Genomic DNA, 26389 nt, shown 5'->3' on the forward strand with positions numbered 1-26389 from the left:
TGGTGTTGAGACAACTGGATAGCCACATGTGAAAGCTAAATGTAAGACTTAAATGCAAGAACTAAAACTATAAAACTGTTAGAAGAAAATATAGGGGTAAATCTTCATGACTTTGGATTTGGCAAGAAATTCTTAGAGATGACAGCAAAGGAATGAGCAACAAAAGAAAAAATAGATAAACTTTATCAAAATGATAATCTTTTGTGCTTCAAAGGACACTGTAAAGAGAATGAAAGAGAGCCCACAGAGTGGGGGAAATATTTGCAAATCATGTATCTGATTAGGGTCCTTGTGTTTAGAATATGTAAAGAATTTTTACAACTCAAAGGAAAAATAGCCCAATTGAAGAGTGAGCAAAACATCTGAACAGTTTTCCAAAAAAAGGAATATAAATAGCCAATAAGCACATGAAAAAATGCCCAACAGTTAGTTATCAGGGAAATGTAAACCAAGACCACAGTGAGATACCACTTCACACCCACCTGGATGGCTAGAATGAAAAAGACAGATAATAACAAGTGTTAGCAAGGATGTGAAGAAATCAGACCTTCATACCCAGCTAGTGGGAATGTAAAATGGTGCAGCCACTTTGGAAAATAGGCAGTTCCTCAGATGGTTAAACAACTACCATATGAACCTGCAATTCTATTCCTAGGTATATATCTAAGAGAAATGAAAACATACATCCTCACAAAAACTTATATACAGATGTTTATAACAGCATTATTCACAGTAGCCAAAGGGTAGAAACAACCCAGATATCCATTAGTGGATGAATGAATAAATAAAATGTGATGTGTCTGTGCAATGGAGTGTTTTTAGCCGTAAAATGGAATGAGGTCCTGATACATGCTACAACTTAGATGAACCTTGGAAAGATTATGCTAAGTGAAAGAAGCCAGTCACAAAAGTCCACATATTATATGATTCTTTTCATGTGAATGTCACATACAGAAATCTGTAGAGACAGAAAGTAGGTTGGTGTTTGCTTTGGGCTATGGGGTATGTAGATAGTAATACTTAAAGGGTACCAGCTTTTTTTGTGAGTTGATGAAAGTGTTCTAAAATTAATCATGGTGATGTTTTCACATATCTGTGAATATACTGAAAACCATTGGATTGCACACTTCAAGCAGATGAATTATATGGTATGTGAATTATATCTCAATACAGTTTTTTTTTTTTAAAGTTCAAGGCCAGATTACTCTATCACTTTTCTCTGTTATTGTATTTTATTTTTTAACTTCATAGTGTATCTCTAAATGAAATCAAGTGCATTTGACCAAATTAGTTTAAGTCAAGGATATACATAAATAAAAGCTAAGAAAATGTCTTTTTAAACACATTCTCTGTGAAGACATATAATAGCAAAATAATATAAACAAATATCTTGCCCATTTTTGGTTGTACACTAAATTATTTTTTGTTTTTTATATTTATTTTTGCCTTGATGAGTGAGAAGTGTTTTGTCTTTCTAAGTTAGGTGATATTGCAAGGGCACAAAAGTTACTCTCTTCCTTAGAATTTATAGTTGATTAATCTAATCAGGAATGGAGGAGGTTTAGATAATTGTAATGAATGAATATTCCAAAAGTTTCCCGTCATATTTTTCAAATTCAGTTTTAAAAATAAGATGTATTGAGCATTACAGGGAATTCATTGGAGTCTGTATTCCTTTGATGTCAGAGGTGCTAAAAAAAGTGTTGATGGCCTTCAAATAATTATAAAAAAAGAGGGAGGAGGGAAAGAAGCAAGGAGACCTAGATAAGTCCTAGTTAAAAGCAGGGTATTTTTATTGTATTTTTTGGATACTGAAGTATGTTTTGTCTTTTGAATTTCATCTTCATTTAAATTGCTTAAGGATTAATTTGACAAAAGAGGGATTGTAGTAATTATTAATAATAGTAAGCTAGCACTTAACTGAATTCTTATGGCACACTAGGCACTGTGTTAAAGGGCATAATGTGCATTAAACTTATGTCATTCTCACATCAACCTACACAGGTATAGGTGTGTGTATCAAACCCTCTGTAGCTGAGAAGCAGGCACAGAGCTGTTAAAAAACTTGCTGCCCGGGTTAAACAACCACTAAATGGCAAAGCCATGTTTCTTCACTTAAATTTCCATCTGATTGTAACAGAAAATTGCTTTGTACTATTTTTTCCTCTTTTAAAACAACTTTTTTCTAATTATAACATTATAGACATTTTATTATATCATATTTGAAAAAAGTAATTGCAATTGCAAATGTTAGATTCTTTCCTCAAAATGTATGCGCCATAATACAAAACTCAGGAAAGGTTTAAATACTATTCTTAAATCTACTTTCCTGCGCAATTGATATCTATGTTGTTTAATAAAAAATAATAATATTCTGGAATTGTGGAAACCTGATAGTAAGTTAGTGGAATGTCTGTTGGGATACTTTTTATACTGTGTTAATTGATAGATTGTTATTTACCAAATTGTGTTCTCTAGATATTACAAGAATAGGCAATTCAGTTGATCCTCTTGGGGCAGATTTCAAAGATAAATTTTTCAAGTATAGTTAAATAAATATTGCAAAGTTTTATACAGAACTGATATAGAAACTGAAGCAGATATATGTTACCCAACTTTTTTTTTCTTTTTAACTAAACTGAGAATACTGTAGTGTAGCTAAGGGTGAAGCAAAAATTCTGTAGTCAAATCGGGCTTTCACTGTCAGGTGTGAGGTGAGCCTTTTGAAAGATATCTGCTGAACATTCAGGAATAATAGGTCTTCCTACACTCTAGCATAGACTATGTGATTTGTTGAAAAGCAGTAGGAAAGGAACCATATTCTGTCATTTGACTGGGGGTACGACATATTATATTGTAGCTTTAGCATATGAAAGGGAAATGAAATTACTTCTAGTTTGAGGTCATATACAGGTGGATTTTCCATAGAGTGAGAGTTGGGGGGAAACTGAATGAAGATATTGAAAATGGTTAATAAAATGAGAATGTACATTTAAGCTATTATGAAATGATGAAAAATAATCTAGATATTGAATTTTAAGGTGTTGATTTTATGTAATTTTGAAACATACCACTGTATACATAGCAAGTGCTTAATAAATATTTGTTTACTGTCAAATTTATGAGTCCCCAGATGTTCATGATTTTGTATTAGATGTTTTGCCAAAGGTAATCCAAAATGATAATGCATAAAAGAAGTAGTTCAGGGGTAGATAAGTTTTTTTTTAGTCTTCAGTTAAATGTATTATAAGAAAGAACCTGCTCACAGTGAGATACCACTTCACAGCATGTGAAGTGATGGCCGTAATTTAAAAAAAAAGAAAAATAACAGGTGTTGATGAGGCTGTGGAGAATTTGGAACCCTCACACTTTACTGGTGGGAGTGTAAAATGGTGCAGCTGCTGTGGGAACCGGTTGGTGGTTCCTCAAATGATTGAGCATAGACTGCCCACATGACCCAGCAATTCCACTCCTAGGTATATACGTCAAAGAACTGAAAAGTATTCAGACAAAAAACGTGTACACAAGTGTTCATAGCAGCATTATTCACAGTCACCAAGAGGTGGAAACATTGAAAATATTCATCAAGAGATGAATGGATAAAAAAAAAAGTGGTGTATCCACACAGTGGAGTATTATTCAGCCATAAAAAGGAAGGAGATAATGATATATTGTAAAACACATGGATGAATCTCAAAAACATTGTGCTAAATAAAAGAAGCCAGACAAAAAAGGCCCCATATTGTATGATTACATTTATATGAAATATCCAAAATGGGGAAATCTATAGAGACAGAAGGCAGATTAATAGTTACCAGAGGCTTGGGGAAAGGGTAAGTAGGGACTGACTGCTTAATGGATATGGGGTTTTCATTTTGGATGATGAAATAGTTCTGGAGGTAAATAGTGGTGATGGTTGCACAATACTGTGATATACATAATACTACTGAATTGTACTCTTTGAAAGGGTTAAAATGGTAATTTTGTACCATATGTTATATTACTTTACTATATTCACATTAAAAAATGTTTTAAAAGAAGAGAAAAAACCTTTTAGGTTTATACATTTTAAGAAATTTTGGGAGAGCTGCTATAATGTATATGAGGTTTTGCATCTAAGGCTCTCCATTGCTCATTGAATTTCCGTTTTCATTCAAGATCAGGTTATTTCAGTGTTTCTTGAAGTGTTGTATTCAAGATGATTTTACATGATATAGATATTATTGCTTAAAATGAGAATAAGAAAAAATGAGCAGATTTAAAGAAAAATTTGTAGCAAATAATCACATAGATGAGAAGTAAATATGGCAAAATTCGTGATGATGGTGTTCAAATGAATGAAGTTTCAGAAATACTGAGTAATCTCAAACTCTGATTTTTCTGGGGAGTTCAGTTGAGATTACGATCACCAAGTAAACCTTGTATGTCTGTACTTTATGAACTGGGGCCTGGAAAGGGAGAATGGAAAAATGGGTTTTGGTTTTGACTGTTTTGTCTGATATCCTAGCAAAAACTGATCCTAAAAATGAAGAAGAGGAAAAGCGGCGAATTGAGGCTCGGCGAGAGAAACAAAGGCGCAGAAGAGAAAAAAACAGTGAGAAATATGGAGATGGATACAGGTTTGTGCTTAGTAGAGTCAGAAAATTGGGCTCATTAAAGAACAGTTTCCTAGAAAAGGCAAATATATGAATTGGAATGTGAAAAAATTCTTCAGAATCAAATGAAAAGGTTTGATCAAAGATGTGTAGGAATGCTTTTGATTTTTAATATTTATATGTAATCACCACTTAGAAAATATATGAAAAAAGGGTCCCATTCATAGTTGTAATCCAAAAATAAGAAATAGACAGAAATACTGTATTCTTGAAAAGAAATACATGTTATAACATGAAGAAAAACCACATAGTCTTCCTGAGATTTGACTACATGGAGATATAGTGATATTCTTGGATTGGAAAACTAAATATTACAAATATGTCAGATCTTCCCAGTCCTGATTCCAAAGAAGATGCTGAAAAAGAAGAGTACATCAGTAGGTACTAGCTTTTCCTGATATTGAAACATTAGAAAGCTGTAATAGTTAAGAATCTGTGGTACTAGGAAAAAGGTAATCAGTGTAACAGAATTATTAACTTGTAAACATATGCATTATATATAAGAATGTATTATGTAATAAAGAAGATATTGAAAGAGGAATTGCTTGGTAACTGAAAAATAACAAGAAAAATAGTTTGGATCCTCTTCTTAGACCAGCAAGGATGAATTCAGATGGATTAAAAAACCTAAAAAAAGGGGAAATAATAGGAAGATAAAAGGGAGTGTTGTTTTCTTTTTTTTCTTCTCCCCAAAGCCCATCAGTACGTAGTTATATATTCTAGTTGTAGGTCCTTCTAGTTGAGCTGTGTGGGACGTCACCTCAGCATGGCCTGACGAGTGGTGCTAGATCTGTGCCTGGGATCCAAACTGGTGAAACCCCGGGTCTCTGAAGTAGAGAGCGAAAGCTTAACCACTCAGCCACGGGGCCGGCCCTGAAAATGGGGTATTTTAATCTCTGCAAGAATATTTTTTTTTCTAGGCTTAAAAGTTATGGAATAAATTACAACGGAAATGATGACCAGATTTGTTTAAGTAAAAATTTTAACTAGAAAGAAAACAGACTTGGAAAATATTATAAACATGAGAAATGGTTAATGTCTAAGTTAGATAAGTATCACCCAACCAGAATTTTTTAAAAAGTAAGAAAACAAGATGCCCAATACATAATTTGGTAAAGGAACAACAGCTGGTTAACAATTTTAGGGAAAATGTTGAAATTCACTGTAAGTTAAATAAACTGAAAATTTAAATAATGGTTTGGCATTTTATTCGTGAGGAGCAAAGAAATATTTATTTACTAACTAGGATAAAGTCAAAGGCCAGTGTTATAATTTGCTGGTGACTGTGTAATGTGGTTGTAACTACTGGGAAACATTTTAGCAGTTTTTAAAAGTGTCTTGAATTTTTTGATACTCATTTATCTCTCCAAGGAAATAATCTAAAAATATAGTTTAATCTAAAAGATGCCCATTACATTATATATAATAGCTCCAAACATAAAACAAATACCAGTGATAGGGATTGATCAAGTATATGTAAGGTTTGACACATTCATTTGTGGGCTTTTGGGCCGTTGTTAAAAATGATGGTTTATAAAGCCTAAAATAGGATGGAGAAAATGTGAGCAAAATAGGAAAATATAAATACAAGATGTAAAATTATACATAGGAAAAAAGAAGACTGCCAGGAATTTTTTTTAAAGGACAATAATTGATATTTTTTCCTCTGAAATCTGCTTAGATACTGCTTTTGCCAGGAAAATAAAGAATATAAAACTGGAACGGTAAATTCAGTGTATTTCCCGTTCAGAATGTAGTTTTGCTCTTTAAAAGTTAACTTGTTTGCGTAGCATGAAGAGAATGAAATGTTTCACTTGCGTGAGTTTTCTAGATGTTTAAAACTTTATTTTAATTCAAAAGATAACATTTTAAGAGAAGAATATGCAAACCTTTCCATGAAAGTATTTTTAAAATGTATGAATTTCCTTTCGTATTAAACAGGATACTCTTTGTTGTTACTTGGTTTTAATATATGCATTGGTTTTATTATGTGAAATATAGTGAAAGAAAATTCAGTCGCATCTGAATTCCCATTATTTTTAGTGTCTTTTTTTCTTTTTAGTAAAGATTGGCACCTGAGCTAACAACTGTTGCCAATCTTCTTTTTTCTTTTTTTAATTGCTTTTTCTCCCCAAATCCCCCCAGTACATAGTTGTATATTTTTTAGTTGTGGGTCCTTCTAGCTGTGGCATGTGGGATGCCGCATCAATATGGCCTGATGAGCGGTGCCATGTCCGCACTCAGGGTCCAAATTGGCGAAACCCTGGGCCCCTGAAGCGGAGCGTGCGAACTTAACCTCTCGGCCACGGGGCTGTCCCCTAGAGTGTCTTTGATTTTAATCTGCTAGGTATTACTTGTGTAACTTTTGTGTCCAGCTTTAATAATCTTTTCCTATGCTCTTTCTGGTTTGTTACTCCTAATTTGTTGGGACCTGAGAAAGAGTAGGATTAAGCTTATTAAGAATTAACCCATAAAAAGAAGTTCTAGTTTTAAGGGGCAGCTATTTTTAGTCCTTGTATCTCTCTCCCTCCGATATAATTCCTTCTTTTGACAGGGGTAATCGGCTTAGGTACTTTGGTGAGGAAATAAATTGAAATGAACACTTTGTGTCAAACGTGTAGGAGTCTGAAGATGATTTTACATTGTAAGATTAATTTTTCTATTTAATTACCCTGTGAATACTTTCCCCATTAAAAATGATAGATTTGGATATGATGTATCGATGTTAATATAATAAATGTTGTGATTTGGAGAAAATAAAAGAACTGAACTTTCATTTAGCTGTTTTCTCCATAACTCTAAAACCTGATGGCACAACCAAAAGAATGTCAGTTCAGTTAAGTTGCCATTTTAGGATAAGAATCCTTTAAAATAGTCTAAAATTATTTTAATTTACTAGAGCAGTTTTACTTTGAGTTAGGAGGATAAGAGATTGACAGTAAATAACTATTCTTGTGATATGTTCTTTTTGGATATTTGAATGCTTTCAATATAATAAAGAGGATGAGAAGGTGAGGGAACCTGTGAGGAAAGGGATGGGTGTCTGAGGGATGTGGACAAACAGCAGTATGTGCAGAAGAGTGTATGGTCGAAAGAGAATGCAGAGTGCTCTTACGGGAGATGACTTCTAAATAGGAGTGCAGGGAAGTCAGGGAGATGGATGGAGCTGGTATTTGAACTGATTTAGGAATCAAGGGTTGCAGTCAAAGTTGTCAGGCAGCCCAGGTAGAGGGCATGACTTGAGGTAAAAGCAAAGGAACAGGAGTGTTTCATTGATATTCAGGAAATGGAAAGCTGTGTGGATTGAAAATGACTCCAGTCGGGGTAAAAGGTGTAATCTAATTTAAACATTTATTGAAGGCATACTGTGTGCCAGATATTGTTAAAGGTATTAGTGGGTAAAGCCGAAAAGAGAGAAGAGATTAAGAGCTTTGTTAAACGACAATTGAAAATGTTTTAACTGTTTCTGGAACCTTAAGGAGCCAGTGAAGCCTTTTGAGCAGTAATGTGGCTGTTGCCTTCTTTTGGAAGTAATAATTAGTTGAATAATTATTTTGTGCCAGGAACTGTTCTAAGGGCTCTATATGTATTAATTTTTTTTAATCCTCGTGATAATTCTGTGAGGGTTCTCATCTCATTAAGATGAGGAAACTGAGGTCTGGAGAAGTTAAGTAACTTGCCCAAGGTCGCATAAAGGGGCTAGGATGTAAACCCAAGAATGGGCTCCAGACCCCACACTCTTAACCAGGAAAATAAATCTTAATAGTAGTGTAAGGAATTAATGAAATGAAAAGGACTTTATCTGACATTTGAGTTTCTCATTTTTTCAGTTTCCCATTTCTTTCATTTTCTGTTTCTAAAAATTTAATTTGCTATTTACTTAAAGAATGAGTTGTTTTAAAATTAGCCCAGAATTAGATGTGAATTCCTCCTCTGTATAGAGGAAATCTAATAGAATTTAGATTTGTTATTTGAGAGAAAATGGAGACTGGAGACAGAGAAACCAGTTGGGAAACTGTTGTCATAATTAAAGGAAAAGAAAATAACAAGAATATATAAGATAGGAACAGTTAAATGGTAGAAAAAGGGGAAATTCATTCTGGGATGGCACGTAAGCTTCTAAATGTGTGCATTTGTCCAGCCCAGGCCTATTAGTCATCCTCAAGCGGCCTTTAGAGGACAGGACTTTTAATTACCCAGGAGCTCCAAGGGAATGAATTATGGTTGTCTGGTGTTCCACCTGGCTTTGTTGATACTGCCTTAGTGGTTTGGAAGCTTGAGGATGGAACAGAGTGTAAAATAAGTAGTGGAACTTTGGAACTCGTTACTTCTTGAGGTTTACTCTGGCTTTCTAACTGGTCTAGGCTTGAAGTGGATAGTTTAGGACTAGATTAAGTGGATAACACTGATTCCCTCTTTCATACGCAGAAGTTCCTGGGTGGGCCAGAAATGCAAAGTGGTATAATGATAGTGTTGTCCATATAGGTACTTAAAGAAACACTGTTTTTCTGACTTAAACTAAATTACTTCAGAAAATGGAAGAAAAGAAATCATTTATGCTGGTAATTAGTTTCATTGCTATATTCTTATGAACTCTTTCTAAGTAAATAAAACTTTTTTTTTTTCCTTATAGAATGGCATTCACATGTTCATTTTGTAAATTTCGAACATTTGAAGAAAAAGATATTGAACTGCATCTGGAAAGTTCTTCACATCAGGAAACATTAGATCATATTCAGAAACAAACCAAGTTTGATAAAGTAGTTATGGAGTTTTTGCATGTAAGTAGCTGTTTTTGAAATGAAGAAGACACTCTGACATTTCAGTTTCTTATTTTTTCAGTTTCCCATCTCTTTCATTTTATGTTTCTAAAAATTTAATTTGCTCTATACTTAAAGGATGAGTCGTTTTAAAATTAGCCCAGAATTAGATGTGAATTCCTTCTCTGTAATAGAGTTTAGATTTGTTATTTGAGGAAAGATTTTACATTTTTCAGAGTAGTTTCTGGCAGAGGTGTCAGGAAAAGAATTCCTTTAACAACTATTTGTTGGTGTAGAATCAGCTATCATCCTTTGAGAGACTATGTACCTCGTGTTGTGCTGGGTATTTTCATTTAAGCCTGCTAACAACTCCTTTTTATCACAAGAGATCATGCTCAGAGCAGTTTAGTGACTTTCAGTAAGTGGCAGAGTCTGCTTACTGAATTCAGAGCCAGGGAGCCTGCTGGGTGTTTGTTTAGTGTCCTTTGTATTATCAGTGTGTGGTCATCAGTTCAACAGTTTTTCTTGAATACTTAAGGAAGGTGTCGTGCAGATACTGAAGACACTCAAACTACCCTCAGTGAACTAACAATAACAGGAAATAGAACACACTCACACATACACAGATGACACGGTTAAGTGAAAGAGCCAAGAGTGATAGTGTGGGTAGAAGGGGTTTCGAGAAGAGGAGGATAGTTAGGGCCAGGGATGCTTAAGGAAGGGGCTAGAGCTGGCCTGCTAGTTGTACATACAATTAATTTGGGCAGAAGAAATGGAATTGTTAGAAGGTTAGAAATACAGTGATCATTCGTTCCTCTATATCCTTGCAGAATTGTATCCCTTAATTAAAATTTTTTTCTATAATTTTATTCCTTAACTGGTTCCTTGCTGTCATTTAAGACTTAAGTACTCACCTGCCCTGAGAAGACCTCTTGACTATTCCAACTGTGTTTGATCTCTTTTTCTCTATATACTTGAAATACATTTTGAAAAGTGAAGACTTTTTGTAGTTTCTTAGTATTTTATGGTATCTTTTCAACTAAAGTGTAAGCTCCTTGAGAACAGATATTAGTTCTTATATAACAGGTATTGTTGTCTTCCACAGGCTGAGCGTGGTACTAAGCTTATACTCAGTGCTCACTGAAAACTTTTTGGATTCTTCCTGTTTTGTTTTCTAGGAATGTATGGTGAATAAATTCAAGAAAACATCTATTCGTAAGCAACAGACAAATAATCAAACAGAAGCAGTCAAAGTAATTGAAAAAGATGTTATGGAAGGTGAGTATTTAACCAAATTGTTTTAGAAATTTACATGTACGTTTTACATACCATATCCCGTTTGAATGTAAGTGATGCCCGCTAGAGTGATACAGCACATGGTTCTGTGTGGTAGTCCTGAGTAGGTTATCAGAAATGAATTCCTTTGACTTTCTGTTCTCATGCTTACAAATTATCACTACTTACCCTTACATCTTTCACTTAAGTTTTAGACGAGAAATCAGCTGTACCTCTAGGTGGAAGATACTTCTTCTTTGGCCCTCTTATTCCTTCTCATCTTAAGGACTTTTGCTCAAATATTGAACTCGTCTCTTCTGTTTTTCAATCTTTTCTTCTCTTTTGATTCTGTTTCTGAAGCCTATGCTCTTATCTTAAAAAACAAACAAACAAACAAAACCCAAAAAACGAAGGAAAAGAAAGGAAAAACAGACACTAGTTCCCCTAAAACCTGCCTTTCTTTTTAAACAATCATACTTCTTTCAGCATAGTCCACACTAGTCTCTGTTTCTTCACTTCTCCATTTATTGCTTTACTCACAAGTAGACAACTTTCTGCTACCATTAGTCTACTGACACTACTCTGACAGAGGTTACCAACACCAACTTCAATATGTTCTTTTGAATTATCTTACTTTTGCAGCATTTTTCACTGATAACTCTATTCTTCCTGAATCTGTTTCCTCCCTTAGTTTCCGTGGTATCTCACTACCCTGATGTGCTTTTTATTCCTTTGTCATTTTTCTCTTTGTGCTATTTTTCCCTACCAGGCTTTTAGAAGTTGATATTTCCCAGTATTCTGTCATTAGTCCCATTATCATCTCTCTTTATATTCCTTCCTGATGAATTCATGTACCTACAGAGGTTAAATTAACATCTATGTGTTAATCACTTATACATCTATAACACAGATCTCTCTTCTGAACTCTGATCTCATACATCCAACTGCCTACTGATGTCTTTCTTCAGCAGTGCCGCAAAATCAACATATCCAAAAAAATACCCTCTTCTTGAGCATGCCCCACTCCATAAAGAATACAAAACAAAAATTAAACAAGTATCTCCTTTATCTTGGAAAGTGGCCTCGCCATAAAAGACACAAGTATGCAATTAATCCTAAGTACTCACTTTTACTTTCTCTGTCTGTAGCAGTGTCTCCTATTGGTTCTCTCCTTTAAATATCTTCCAGATCTGTTTCTTTACCTCCTCTTTAAATATTACATTTGCTCAAATCTTTATCTGTTCTCTTGATAATTGTAGTATTTTCCTAACTAGTTTCCTTACTTCCAGTCTTTCTTGTCTCTAATTCTACTACATGATTTCATTACTTCAGGAATTTTCAGTGGCTCCCTCATCCTCTGCAGGGTGAAGTTCTAATTCCTGGGCATGGCATGCAAAGCTCTTCATGATCTAGACCCTACTCTTTTTCTCTGTTAACATCTTTCGTCCCTTCTTTATGCTCTGTGCCCCAGCCATACTGAATTACTTGCAATTCCCAAAAAATACCATTTTCTCTCACATCTTTCTCTTGAATATACTTATACCTTCTCCTGTAATAAACCTTGATCACCATTTTCAAGATCCAACATATTTTTTGTTGCTTATGAATCCGAGGTGGACACCTTTTCTCCATCCCTATCCACCCACAATCATAATCATGGAAATTCTTATTTTACTCTAAAATCAACATTTGTTTCCTTTTATGTTTTTGCGAAATGGACTTATAGGCCTCAGAGCATGATGGTATAACATGATTAGGCAATATAATATAATTAAACTTTATGATTTTAATGTATTATACATATATGCAGATTTATAAGAGGTAGAAAACTCAACATAAACCTATAGACTCTGATCTTTTTTTGGAAGAAGGGCTATAAGTAATCATGGAAGTGAAATAGTAAAAACTTGATTTGTCAGAAATAGGAATATATGAATCATTACTTTTCTTACTGATAATTGAATTTCTTTTGTAGGTGTTACTGCAGATGATCACATGATGAAAGTCGAGACTGTTCACTGCAGTGCGTGTAGTGTGTATATCCCTGCTTTACATAGTTCAGTTCAGCAGCACTTAAAATCCCCTGATCATATCAAGGGGAAGCAGGTAAGTTTTGATCTATCTTAATGAAGTCATTGAGTTATTCATCAATCCTTTATCATCGTTTAAAGGTTGTTGCTTCACACCTACCTACTTGAGGCCAATCCTGTTAATCTCATGTGTGACTGTTACCGAACCAAAAGCGGATTCGCCCCTTGGCGAGTTACAGTCAGACTCTTGACCATAAGTAGTTGTCACACAAAGTAGAAGTTAGTTGCAGCAAATAGGAAGCCATGGCTGTCTTCAAACAGAGGAAAGCTGGGGCCTTTTATTTTGGATGGGGAACGAATATTCAATAGGGAGAGGTGGGCATTCGCTTCTGCAGGCTCATTTGGAAAACATGCTTCCACATGTACTGCAGGTTATGGTAATAAGTCCTGATTGGGGCAGCAGAGGAGATCTTAGCATTAAAAATGAGGGGAAGGCCATAGGCCTGGCTCTTGTGGTGGGGCTTGCCCTGGTTCAGGGTGGTTGGTGATTGCATCTTTTCAACAGTTAAATGCTTCCTAACCTGCCTTTGAGTTCCTCAGGGCAATTAGTTGGGTGACATGACTAACTGTAAAAATACCTAGAGAGACAGTGTGTGTAATGGTTAAGATTGTCGGCTCTGGAGCAGGACTTTCTGGGTTTGAATCCTGCTTCAGTACATAACGTGTGTTAAACAAGTAAATTAACTTTATCTGTTTCCTTATATAAAATGGGGATGGAGAATCATTCTACTCTTGTGTGACTTTTAAAGGATTAGGTTAATTAAAATATAAAAGACACTTAAAATAGTACCTGGTACATAGTAAGCATTCAGGAAATCATAGCTGTTGTTGAACTATTCCTTTTATTATTAACATTTTTTTTAAGTTGGTAAAAAATGGTTTTATGAGTGTGTGCATGTGTGAGTTTTAGAACAAAAAAGAAAGTAAAGGTTTGATTATAATATACATTTCTCTGATGGTTGGGAAAAATAATTAAAAAACTAGGATTATCATTATTATAATATATATATTATATATGTAATATATAATATATATAATATATTAGTAAATTTGAGTAGAATTTACTCAGAAATTGTAGAAGAATTTACTGTTTTCTTTTTGATTAGCATATTTTGGTTTCTATGTTGGTTGGTTTTATTTAGTCAGATTTACTTCAAATAAAAAAATGTTTATATTGTGGGACATTAGTTTGAAAAGCATATTTAAAAATTTAAATATTAAGGACTTAAGCTTTTTTGTTTGTTTTTGTTTGGCGAGGAAGATTATCCCTAAGCTAACATCTGTGCCAGTCTTCCTCTATTTTGAATGTGGGATGCTGCCACAGCATGGCTTGATGAGCCATGTGTAGGTCCGTGCCCAGGATCTGTATCCATGAACCCCAGGCCGCTGAAGTGGAGCATGTGAACTTAGCACTATGGCACTGGGCTGGCCCTAAAGATTTAAGTTTTAGATAGAACATACCTGGGTCTTAAATTCATATTTTGTGTCAATGTGAACCTCATTTAACTCCGATTTTTTTTAGCCACTTTGAGCACATATAATCTTTTAAAAATCTTTGTTCTTTCATTTCTCTTTTGATGTTTCCTTGACACCTTTTTGGCAACTAGACATTCTCTATTATTACTTTTCCTCCTTTGTATAATACAGTCTTGTGATAACTACAGCCCAGAGGAAGACGATTACTCCTAACAGTATGAAAAATTATTCCTTCTGTTTTGATAGCATGGAAGTTAATAGCTGGAGTAGTTGGAGCTGGGGAGGTGGATGTAGAATAGAGAGGAGAGAAAGCAACTGTCTAGTAGCCCTAGACTTATAGTATTTGGTGACTGAGTGATGTCGTTGCAGCAGGTCGGCTTATTGAATCTTCACTGTTTTAATCCATAGGTGACTTAGATTATGGTCACAGTAGCTGCTGTTGCTTTATAGCTTAATTTGCCAGAAAGTAAATCATTTAAATCTAAAGAATTGAGCATACAGTGTTTTTTAATTATGGAAATATATTTCATGGCATGGTTTTCAAGTGCATACCTCCTTGTGTTCTATTTTTCATAGGCTTATAAGGAACAAATAAAAAGAGAGAGTGTCTTGACTGCTACAAGCATTTTAAATAATCCAATAGTGAAGGCACGATATGAACGTTTTGTTAAGGTAAGATTTTAGGACAAAAACTTACTTCTTAGGTTATATTGTAGTATTGTAATAATTAAATGGTGACATAGTAACTCTTTGTGATATTTAAATATAGTACAACATTGCGAATAATTTTACATCGTATCTTGCACATAGATAAAACATCTTTTTTCCCAGTTATTGGGATTTGTGATGGGAGAAAGCAATAAGCCATTCCTCTTTCATCCTCTTTCTAGCTCTGGATCATTTGAGAGATACACAGTCATCTGATAGAAGATCAGAATGTCAGCTTTATTCTTGATTTTTTAAAAAAAGGATGACTTGAAGGATATGTCTTAGATGTGTAGTTAATCTGGACCTTCTAATATATTTCACTCCCAAGTCAGATAGCCTTACATACCCCCAGCCTGTTACTGGTTCAGCTAAGCAGCAACAGGCTTCCCCTAGTGTACCACATGACATAGAACAGACTAGAATGTATCCTTTCTGTTACTAGGAAGACCCAAAAGAAGGGGACTCAGGAGAGATGGAGTTGTGCACGTCCATTTCTTCTTCCAAGCCTACTAATTGGATAAGGCGTTCCTCTTCCTTGGATAAAAAATTTAGGGGGAAAGCAGGAGATCAGATATGTTGCTTCAGAAAAAGCTCCCTCGTGGAATCAGGAGGCCAGGAGAAAGGAAGTTTGCCCCTAATGTTAGGAAACTCATAGAGTGAAAGATGTGAAAAATTAGGTATACCTGACCCATTGCTTCTCAGAATTTTTACCATATATTATTTAGGTAATCCTTTGCATAAAATCATTTTTTAAATATTATGAACACTTATCGTACAAAGACGAACTTAACTATTATTCAGGAAATTAATAGAAATAAATTTTAGAGGTTAGTATGTGAGTCTTTATGAAACAGTACCTCATTTAAAATCATCCTACACTGGAGAGAGATGTTATGTTGAAGATTTACAGAAGTTTGTTATAGTCGTGTGTTGCTCGATGACAGGACCTTCTGAGAAATGCGTGTTAGGTGATTTTGTTGTTGTCTGAACGTCACACTGTGTGCTCACACAAACCTCGATGGTATAGTCTGCTACACATCTAGGCTGTATGATACTAATCTTAGGGGACCACTGTCTATATGTGGTTTGTTGTTGACTGAAAGGTTGTTATGTGGTGCACGACAGTATTTACATCAGTAACTAAATTTTTATATAACTGTTGTATAGATTTGAGGGGTTTTGTTTATTTTGGCTATCGTGATGATTAACAGGTACTCTGTGAAGAAGCCTGATATGTATTTAATCACCATTTAAATTATCTCTCAACCAAGTGACTTCCAAGCTAAATAAATATCAGTTCTTTCCACTTGTTCCTTAGGGGCCTAGTTTCTGCTTTGTTAATCGTATTTGTCACTATTTACTACATTCTTGACACTACTTTTAAAAAGTGAATGCAGGGGCCAGTTCAGTAGCACAGTGGTTAAAGTTCACGTGCTCTACTTCGGTGGCGTGGGCTTTGTGGGTTTGGATCCCAGGCACAGACCTGCACACTGCTCATCAACCCATGCTGTGGCAACGTCCCACATACAAAATAGAGGAAGATTGGCACATATGTTAGCTGAGGGCCAGTCTTCCTCAAGCAAAAAGAGGAGGATTGGCAACAGATGTTAGCTCAGGGCTAATTTTCCTCACCAAAAAAAAGAGAAAAAAAAGAGAGAAATCCAATTTTATGAGAGAGAAGGCATCAAAAAGATAACAGCATTATACCTCAAGTAGAAAAAAATAGATTTTTCTCCTTGCTGTATCACAAACTTTTGAGAAGTTAATGATGGCTATTGATGTATGAAAGTAATTTTTAATGAGAGAAGAATACAAGTTAGAATTTCTACATAGGAGTTTCAGGCTACTCTTTAGAGTCACTTCATGGAATGAGAGACATCACTGGTGGGACTGGCTTGCTTATGTGCATGTTGTGGAGAAAGTACCTGAACTGAGGAGAACTTCTGTAGGACCTTGTTACTCTAAATGTGATCCATGAACCAGCAGTAAAGGTGTCATTTTGAAGCTCATTAAAAATGCAGAGTTTCAGTTCATGTCCAGGCCTGGTGAATAAGAATCTTCATTTTGACAACATTCCAGTTGATTCATATGCATCTTAAAATTCAAGAAGCACTGATGTCACGTTACTTAGTGTGATTTCCCTTCGTTTGGCATTCCTGTCTGCTCTGTTCCCTGCTGTCATCCCCCAGAATATCCTTTGCTCATGGTGAGCTCTGGTCATGGCTTAAAACTTTCACTTCCAAGTGCTCTCATTCTGACAAAATACCCTTTTTAATCTTTGTCCCATGAAACTAAGCAGTTCATCAATTTCTCCCAATTCTTCAACTGTATCATCTTGTTCTGCCTTCACTCCCTGGCCTGGACGTGCTTGGAACAGTGCAGTGCTGCCCTTCTATAATTCCTTACTCGTTTGTTCTTCCACCCATTACCAGATCCCAGCACTGTGCCGTCTCTGGTTGGTGTTATTAACTGTCTGTCTTACTAAAACTATTGTGGAATTGTGCTAGTGCTATGTTTGCCACATTTTCACTGCAGTTCACCATAATTTTACTTATTACCACTCAATTCAATATGCTTGCTTTAGTGACTATTTCAAACCTTTTCTACTCTTCACTTATCCAGATTTCATCCTCACTCCCCTCACTTCACAGATTCTCTCTTGTCTTAGGGAGATTGAGACCGTAAGATATGAACTCTGTAAGTTTTCTCCTTTCTGCCTTAGATTTGTGTGTCTTTCCCTCACCTTTATTGTTATCTATGAAGGAGAATACCCTTTTTTGCCCTTTATCTGTGTTATTGTTTCATCAGTTATCTCTTTCCTTACTTGTATCTGATTTTTTTTCCTCTTTATTATTTTACTGTTCTTCCCCAAACAGACATGCTTATGAGTTCCCTAAACTAAAAATGATTTAACTTTTCCCAGACTCTGGCCCTCCCCATCCTATTATCTTTTCTCTTACCACCATACTGGAAAAGGTGGGTTACCCTGCCCTGTGCTCTTTACTTCCTGTGTATTATTCACTCTTTAACCTAATAGTTCTCAGTTGAAGATACAGTTGACTTTCAGTATCCATGGATTCCTCATCTGCAGATTCAACCAACCGCAAGTATCCATGGATTCCTCATCTGCAGATTCAACCAACCGCAGATTCAGCCATTCCTGTATCAAAAGACCTGTGATGGTTGTGTCTGTACTGAACATGTAGCGACTTTTTTCCGTGTCATTATTTCCTACACGATACAATATAACAACTATTTACATAATATTTGCATTGTGTTACGTATTAGAAGTAATCTAGAGATGCTTTAAAGAATATGGGGGATGTGTATATATTATAAGCAAATACTGTGCCATTTTATGTAAGGGACTTGGGCATCTGCAGATTTTGGTATCTGCAGGGGTTCTGGAACCAATCCCCCTGGGGATACCGAGGGATGACTGTATGTAATTATAATCACTTGTGAGGCTAAAGTCAAATAAGAAGCTGCCTAGACCCTTTTTAAGACCTTCTGAATTAGGGTCTCAGGTTTCTCTGATAAATATCTCTCAAAGTACTTCTTAAATGTGCAGATTATCAGACTTCTCCCCTGGAAATTTTGATTCAGGAGATTTGAAATTGATTCAGAAATTTGTGTTTTTAGCGAGAGCTCCAGTACTTGACTAAATAAAAATCCTAGAGTGTAGGACCTGGGCCTGTGTTTTTTTTGCTGAGGAAGATTAACCCTGAGCTATCATCTGTTGCCAATCTTTTTTTGCTTGAGGAAGGTCAGCCCTGAGCTAACGTCTGTGTTAGTCTTCCTCCACTCTTTATGTGGGTTGCTGCATAGCTGACGAGTGGTATAGGTCCACACCTGGGATCTAAACCTGTGAATCTGGGCTGCCGAAGCAGAGTGTGCCGAACTTAACCGCTACACCACAGGGCAGGCCCCATGGGCCTGTGTGTTTTGCGAGCTGCCCAGCAAATTGTGACGATTCGTTCTTGGGCAGTCATTGTTGTCTAACTTCCACTTACATCATACTTTTGAAACTGCTCTAAGAGTACCAGTCACCTAATTTTCAAATAAAAAATTTTAACATTTTATTGTTTTAAATGTACCAAAGTAAAGGGGTAGAATAATAAATCCATCAAGTACCCTCACTCAGCATTAATAATAATAAAGTCTAGTGACCTTTTTCAATTCTTTGCTGCTGTTACTTGTTTGCATCACTTGACACTGTTGTTCTATCACTTATTCTTGAAACTTTGTTTTGCCAGATAATATTTTACTGTCCTGGCTTTCCTCCTGCATTGAGTGTTCCTTTTCAAACTTCTGCCCCCATGTGTAGGCATTTTCATAGGGTTTTATTCTCAGCCCTTTTTTCCTCCTCCCCCCCAGGCTATCCTATTTAAGACCTTGGCTTCACTATTCACTTTCTGCTAGCAGTGCACAAATCTAAATGTCTAACTTTGAACTCTCTTCTCTTTTGAGTTGCAAATTTATAGCTGCCTATTATTAGACATTTAGACATCTGAAATTCTAACTATATATAGCGTATACCTGCTTTTTCCCCTTTCCCCATCCTACTTTACCTGTTCTGTTAGTGGTGTTGCTGCATCTTTTACACTTTCTTTTCCTAAGCTATTAGAGTAGTACCCTCACTAGCATTTCTGCTCTTGCTACTCCAGTTCATCCCGCACATTCCTACCTGGTTTGTCTGGAAGTATAGCACGAGCCTTACACTTCCCTGGTTAATAACATTCATTGCCTCTTCATTTCTTACTATATTAATATAGCCTTCTGATATGGTCCAGTTTTTGAGACTTTATCCAGATACATAATTCAAGTATTTAAATAAACTAAGATATTAAAATAAAACTATATTTGTGAATGTTTAGTGAAGTAAAGATTTATCTACTTCTTTAAAGTAGAAGTAGGGCATGATATCTAATAGGTACCTGATTTTCATTTGAGTTTTAAAAAGTGCTTGATTTTCATTTGAGTTTTTTAAAGAGATCCTGCAACAGGAGTACATTGAATACTAGTTTAATTAGGTAGAACAGAAATCTTTGCTTCATCTGTTTTTTTCCTACCAAAACCCACATATATAAATATGTGTGTTTGTATATATATGTGTGTATATATATATGATTTTAGAAATTCAGTTAAGAAAATGTGGACTTTAAGCATTCTAGTTTATGGAGTATAAAGTAATGACATCAGTAATTTATATACTCATGTTGGTATGAATAGGTACTCAATGAATATTTAATAGATTTGTCATAAGTTAAAATAAAAAGCTTCAAATAGTGTTTATTTTTAATGATATAGCAAATACGAATTTCACTGATACAAAAATGAATGTGCTGATTTTCAGAGCTATTTCTTCTCGTGTTTTTAGGGTGAGAATCCTTTTGAAAATCAAGATCATTCTCAAGATCAACAAATAGAAGGAGATGAGGAAGAGGAAGAAAAGATTGATGAAACTATTGAAGAAGAGGAGGAGGAAGAGGAGGAAGAAGAGGAGGAAGTGGGGGAAGTAGAAGAAGTGGAGGAAGTAGAGGAAGTGGGAGAAGGTGGAGGAGTAGAGGAAGGGGGAGACATAGAGGAAGTGGGGGAAGGAGAGACACTGGGGGAAGGAGAGGCACTGGGGGAAGGAGAGGCACTGGGGGAAGGAGAGGCACTGGGGGAAGGAGAGGCACTGGGGGAAGGAGAGGGAGTAGAGGAAGAAGCAGCAAAGGAAGAGCCTATCAGCTTCCCTGTCGACCAATCTGAAGAAAATTAAATATGAGGTATTAGTCAGATTTAAAAGAAGCTTTAAATTTTTGTCCTAATGTGGAAAAGGGTAAGAATTTTAATAGTTTAAAATATGAGAGTTAACACCCATGTTGCATGCATTCCACACATTAAAATTTATTTTATATAATTTCTAAATGTTTGGCATTTGTTTAATAAAATGAAGGTAAGACTATTTTAGTTTAGTTTTTATAGTTACCAAACCTAGATTCGATAAATTGTTTGTATAATTTTTAAGCTTAATTTTTATTACTTTGTTGGTGTTAAGGATAACAGATGTGTATTGTTAGTATATCTATTCTAATCATTTGAACTTAAATGCTGCTCTTGGGAGTATATATTCAAGTGTGCATTAATGTTTTGAATACTTACCCTAGAAGAGATAAATTGGGCAAGTATTTTGTGCTCTGTGTATTTTTTTACTGCATTGGACATTAAATAGTAATTTGCGTTAAGACACGCTTAAAAGCTTTTTGTGACCATGTTTCCCTTTGTAGCAATAAAATGTTTTTTAGAAAAACTCTCTCCCTGAATTAGCAATTTTAAATGAAACAGAGTTCATTAATTAAATGAGTATTTAAAATCAGGACTTGCCTTAAAGTATGGGTTCAGCTCACAAGTATTTCAAGATGATTGAGAAGACTTGAATTACAGAAAAAATTTACCTCAATCATCATATTTTTAAAAAGTATGACTAAAATATTTTTTTAACATATTTCAAATAGAGGTAAGTCTATAACTGACCTGTGTATATTTGTTTTAATTCATTCCTTTTATCTGTGCCTGTGTCACATCTTGAAATCTTGACAATACATTTGAATACAAATAATTTTTCATAGTTGTGTTTGTTATTTTGTCATGTCTGTGTTTGGTTAAGGACCAAGAAGCTAACTATCACCTTTTTAAAAAAAGGCTTATTTTTCCCTTGAGTATTTCTCTCCTTTTTTTTTTTTTTTTTTTACTTTTTAAAGCTCATATGCTTGCATCCTCAAAAAGAGAAGACAAGATTGATAGATGATCTATGTTCAAATGACTATCTATGTCACTGAAAAGCAGTGCTCTCCTTTCTTTGAATGTTTACTCTGGCCTCTTTTGAGAAGGGGACTCTTTCAGTGAAATTAGCCTCTCAAAATTCTGAGGCATTGAATGGATGAATATATGGGTACATTAAGTAATTTTAAGGCATTAAGTGGGTGAATAGCATTTGTAGAATTTCACAGATAATTTCTTTTTTGCATACAACAAAGCTTTTAAAAAAAATATATATATATATATATTTTTTTGCCAATATAAGTTTATTGTTGTGGGCTATATTTGCTTATCTTTAAGCTGGGAAAACCCAGTAGGCATTTATATCCACTTTCAGGGTTTTGGAGCCAAATAATAGAAGGTTCAGTTGAAGACTGGAGAAATTTGGATCCTATCTGGGAGTCTGTAATTACTTAAATAGGCTTCAGAAAGCCTTTTTGCTCAGGAATTCAAATTTTAAGGCTAATAGGACTTGATGAACCCTCTTGTTTCTTCTTTATTTTAAAATATTTGTGGAAGGGCTGAGGTAAAAGGAGAATAGATCCGTTTGGGGTAGAATTAGTGGATTCTTTTGGCACTAAGTAGGGTGCTTTCTTAAAGAGCGCACTAGTAGTTTGATTGAGATGTGAAACTTTTGGAAAGAATCCTGTTTAATCAGAGTCTGTGTAACAACTTCTAAGTAAATATTTTAGAATGAGAGATGATGTTTAGTCAACGTTGGACCACATAAATGATGGTGGTCCCATAAGGTTAGTACCATATAGCCTAAGTTTGTAGTAGGCTGTGCCATCTAGGTTTGTGTAAGTACACTCTGATGTTTACACAAGAACAAAATTGCTTAATGACCCATTTCTCAGAACCCCTGTCATTAAGCAATGCATGACTCTAGTGATTTTTGTGGGAAACATATAAAAACTTTTATTCAGACTAGCTTATTTGCGAGGTATTAACAAAGTGTATTTTGTTACTGTGCTTAATTCAGAGATTCAGATTTATGTATATCACATTGGATAATTTGTAGATAGGCAGTTTAGTTTGCAGGCGGATTAAATTTTGTAATCCTTAGTGTTTATATTTTCAGTACTTTTGTGATAAGGATTTATGTAATATCTGTAATAACTTTTCAAGTTCTATTATCCAAGTATTATTTGTTTTCTTTATTACAAAGCTAAGCATGTAGTTGTAATAACCAAAGAAATTTATTTACAGCCTACACAGTTTAAGCCAGATGCCTAGGGACTGTCCTAAATTCTTCTCTTTTTATCACCTCCTATCTCTAGTCTATCAGAAAGTCTGTGTTTTTTGTTTCTAAAATTTATCTGCCCAGTCTTCCACCTCTGCTGCTACCAGCCCAGTTCAAGTCACCATCATCTCTTTCCTGGACTGTTGAAGTAGCTTGTTAACTAATCTTGCTTCCACTCTTATACCCTGCAAGATTCAGTTTTCCACATAGAACTATAGTCTTTTAAAAATGTCATTCAGATAATGCGAGTTTCCTGCTTCTTTTTGTTCCTATACAATCCAAACTCCTTACCTTGGCAGTCAGGCCTGGCCTATCTTTCCATGTTTATGTCAGACCATTCTCACCAACCATGATGGCCTTCTGTTAGTTTTTTTAATGGAGCTCTTTCCTATCTTTACACCTTTGCATTTTTGTGTAACCTGTCAGCTTTCCTTGGAGTACTGTTCATCGTTCAGGTCACCTTAAATGTTAGAAGAGGCTTTTCTGAGGAAACATAAGGGCAGTACTTTTATTTTTGTAAAAGTGAGGATTTGAGACCACTTTACCGCAGATTTATTAGATCATATTCTTTGAAGATCGTGTATTTTTCATAAGTATCCCAGGTGATTCTGATGGTAGTGGTCAAGATTGCATTTTGAGAACATTTATAGTGCCCTCAAATTTCTGGTGCCTACAACTCCCATATCAAAACGTGGTTCTGGGGGCTGGCCTGGTGGTGTAATGGTTAAGTTTGTGTGCTCTGCTTTGGTGGCTCGGGGTTTGCAGGCTCGGATCCTGGGTGCAGACCTATGCACCACTTATTAAGCCATGCTGTGGCAGCATCCCACATACGAAATAGAGGAAGATTGGCACAGATATTAGCTCAGGGACGATCTTCCTCAAGATAAAAGAGGAAGATTGGCAACAGATGTTAGCTCAGGGCCAATCTTCATCACCAAAAAGACCCCCAAAACAAACAAAAAACCCCAAGAGCTTCTGAGGCCAGCCTGGTGGTGTAATGGTTAAGTTTGTGTGCTCTGCTTTGGTGGCCGGGGTTTAAGGGGTTCAAATCTAATCAAATGTGAGAGAAAACACTGTCCTTGTAGTGCTTGGATTTAAAAAGAAGTAGATCTCATCGAGATGGTGGCGTAGGCAGACACTGAACTCACCTCTTCCCACGAACACAACCAGGTTACAACTATTCCTGGAAAAATTACCCCAGAGAGAAAACTGAAAACTGGATTAAAAGAACCCCTCGCAACAAGGGACAGTCCTGACTGAGGCGGAAGATGCAGAAATTCCTTCTGGAGAGAGAAAAAGCCACCTTCATGAGTGGCAGATCTTCACACCCGGCTGGGTGGGAGCCACCCTAAAGTATACAGCCTCCCTGGAGAAGTGGGGACCTTAGCAGGGGCACATTACCACTATAAGCATCCTTCAGACTCAACACAACAGAGACGAGTGTCATACTCTCTGGTTTCACTGGCTATTAACTGCAGTGGGGAATACTGCCAGAAAAGCTATCGGATGAAAGCCGAAAAAAACTGGGCTCTTAAAGGGCCCATATACAAATTCACCCATCTCAGAGAGCAACCAAAAATCACCAGAAAGAATGCTCCACAGTCCTTTAGTGAAAAGAGACTCACCTGGTAGGTTCTGGGTGCATCTTGGTGAGAGGTGAGACCTCTCTGGAGACTGAGACGTTGGTGGCAGTCATTGTTGTCACCTAGTACAGGAGTGCTGACACAGACGCTGGCAGATCCCATTGAAGTTCTTCCCCTAGCCTGTTAGCGGGAAGAACTTCAATGGGATCTGCCAGCGTCTGTGCCCAGGGGTTTGCCATACCCACTTGAGTGCAGGTTTAATACAGTTCAGCCAGGGCAGGCAGCCTGCCCTAGGGACTGGCCCCACCCAACAGCAACCCTTAGGCTACTTGTTCGCCTACATAGACTGGGTGCCCTGATCCTCTACAGGCAGGCAAGTGTGTCCACCTCTGTGGGGCATGGCCTGTGTGAGGACCAGGTGAAGTGTGGGAGGGTGTTGGTGGAGAGGTGGGGGCCTCTGCAGTGGGGTGAAAGGGTACACTCCAGGGCATTGGGAAGTGTGCACAGGCCAGGACTGTGTGTGATGCTGTGTGTGGGCCTGTGGGGGGTGGGGCTTATCAGTGGCAGAAGACCTGTGCTTCACAAATAGCCACAAAGGGGATTGGCCCTACCTTCCAAAGCCTGAAACAATTGGGTGCCCCTGTGCCTAAGGCCAGCCCCACTCAGCTGTAGTCCTAAGAGAGCTGACAACAGCTTTGCAGGCTGAGGCCTACAGCAACTGTAAGCCCCTGAACCTAACAACCAGCTACACTCAGTACCTGCTCAATTAACAGGAAGACTGCAACAGGAGTGTGCTATTAGACCTTGTAGCCAATGGTGCTGGGGCTTCCCAAACCCAATTTACAAATAGCTGGCTAGGGAGTGAAAGACTAGACTCCATGGGTACCTGCAGTAAGAGCAACCCTGTCACAGCAGGACACAAGTAGCCCATACAGGGGTCACTCCTGAATCATTTGGATCGGTGATGAGAGGGAAGCACAGTTCTGGGCCTTACAAGGTGTCTCTTGCATAAGGCCACTTCTCCAAGATCAGGAGACACAGCTGACTCACCTAATACATAGATATAGCACAGAGAAAGAGGCATAATGAGGAGGCAAAGCAATACATTCCAAGCAAGGGAATAGGACAAAACCCCAGAAAAAGAACTAAATGAAACAGAAGTAAACAATCTACCTGACAAAGAGTTCAAAGTTATAGGATGCTCACTGATACTGGGAGAAGACTGGATAAACACAGTGAGAACATCAACAAAGAATTGGAAAATATAAAAAAGAACCAATCAGAAATGAGGAATACAATACTGGAAATAAAAAATTCACTAGAGGGACTCAATAGCAGAGCAGATGATACAGAAGAATGGATCAGCAAGCTAGACAAAAGATTAGAGCAAATCACCCATGCTGAACAGATAAAAGAAAAAACAAAAAGAATGAGAGTAGTCTAAGGGAACTCTGGACAATATCAAGCTCACTAACATTCATATTATAGGTGTCCCAGAAGGAAAAGAGAGAGACAAAGGGGCAGAGATCTATTTGAAGAAATAATAGCTGAAAACTTTCCTCACCTAAGGAAGAAAACAGACATCCGGGTACAGGAAGCACAGAGAGCGCCAAACAAGACAAACCCAAAGAGGCCCATGCCAAGACACATTATACTTAAAATGTCCAAAATTAAAGATAAAGAGAGAGGGGCTGGCTCCGTGGCTGAGTGGTTAAGTTCGCGCGCTCTGCTGCAGCGGCCCAGGGTTTGGATCCTGGGCGCGGACATGGCACTGCTTGTCAGGTCACGTTGAGGT

General features: G+C 36.5%; 1 protein-coding gene across 1 annotated transcript in view; it reads left to right on the forward strand.

Annotated features, from left to right (window-relative positions):
• Positions 1–21568, forward strand: part of ZNF326 (zinc finger protein 326) — a 37882-nt gene extending 16314 nt beyond the window's left edge. The window contains exons 7-12 of the mRNA XM_046645672.1: positions 4508–4619; positions 9289–9436; positions 10594–10693; positions 12666–12796; positions 14833–14928; positions 20345–21568. Of these exons, the coding sequence (XP_046501628.1) occupies positions 4508–4619; positions 9289–9436; positions 10594–10693; positions 12666–12796; positions 14833–14928; positions 20345–20728 (971 nt within the window). The 3' untranslated portion in view covers positions 20729–21568. The remainder of the gene's footprint in view (positions 1–4507; positions 4620–9288; positions 9437–10593; positions 10694–12665; positions 12797–14832; positions 14929–20344) is intronic.
• The last annotated feature ends 4821 nt before the right edge of the window (positions 21569–26389 follow it).

The sequence above is a fragment of the Equus quagga genome, chromosome 18, assembly GCF_021613505.1.
Source record: "Equus quagga isolate Etosha38 chromosome 18, UCLA_HA_Equagga_1.0, whole genome shotgun sequence".
In the NCBI taxonomy this organism is placed as follows: domain Eukaryota; kingdom Metazoa; phylum Chordata; class Mammalia; order Perissodactyla; family Equidae; genus Equus; species Equus quagga.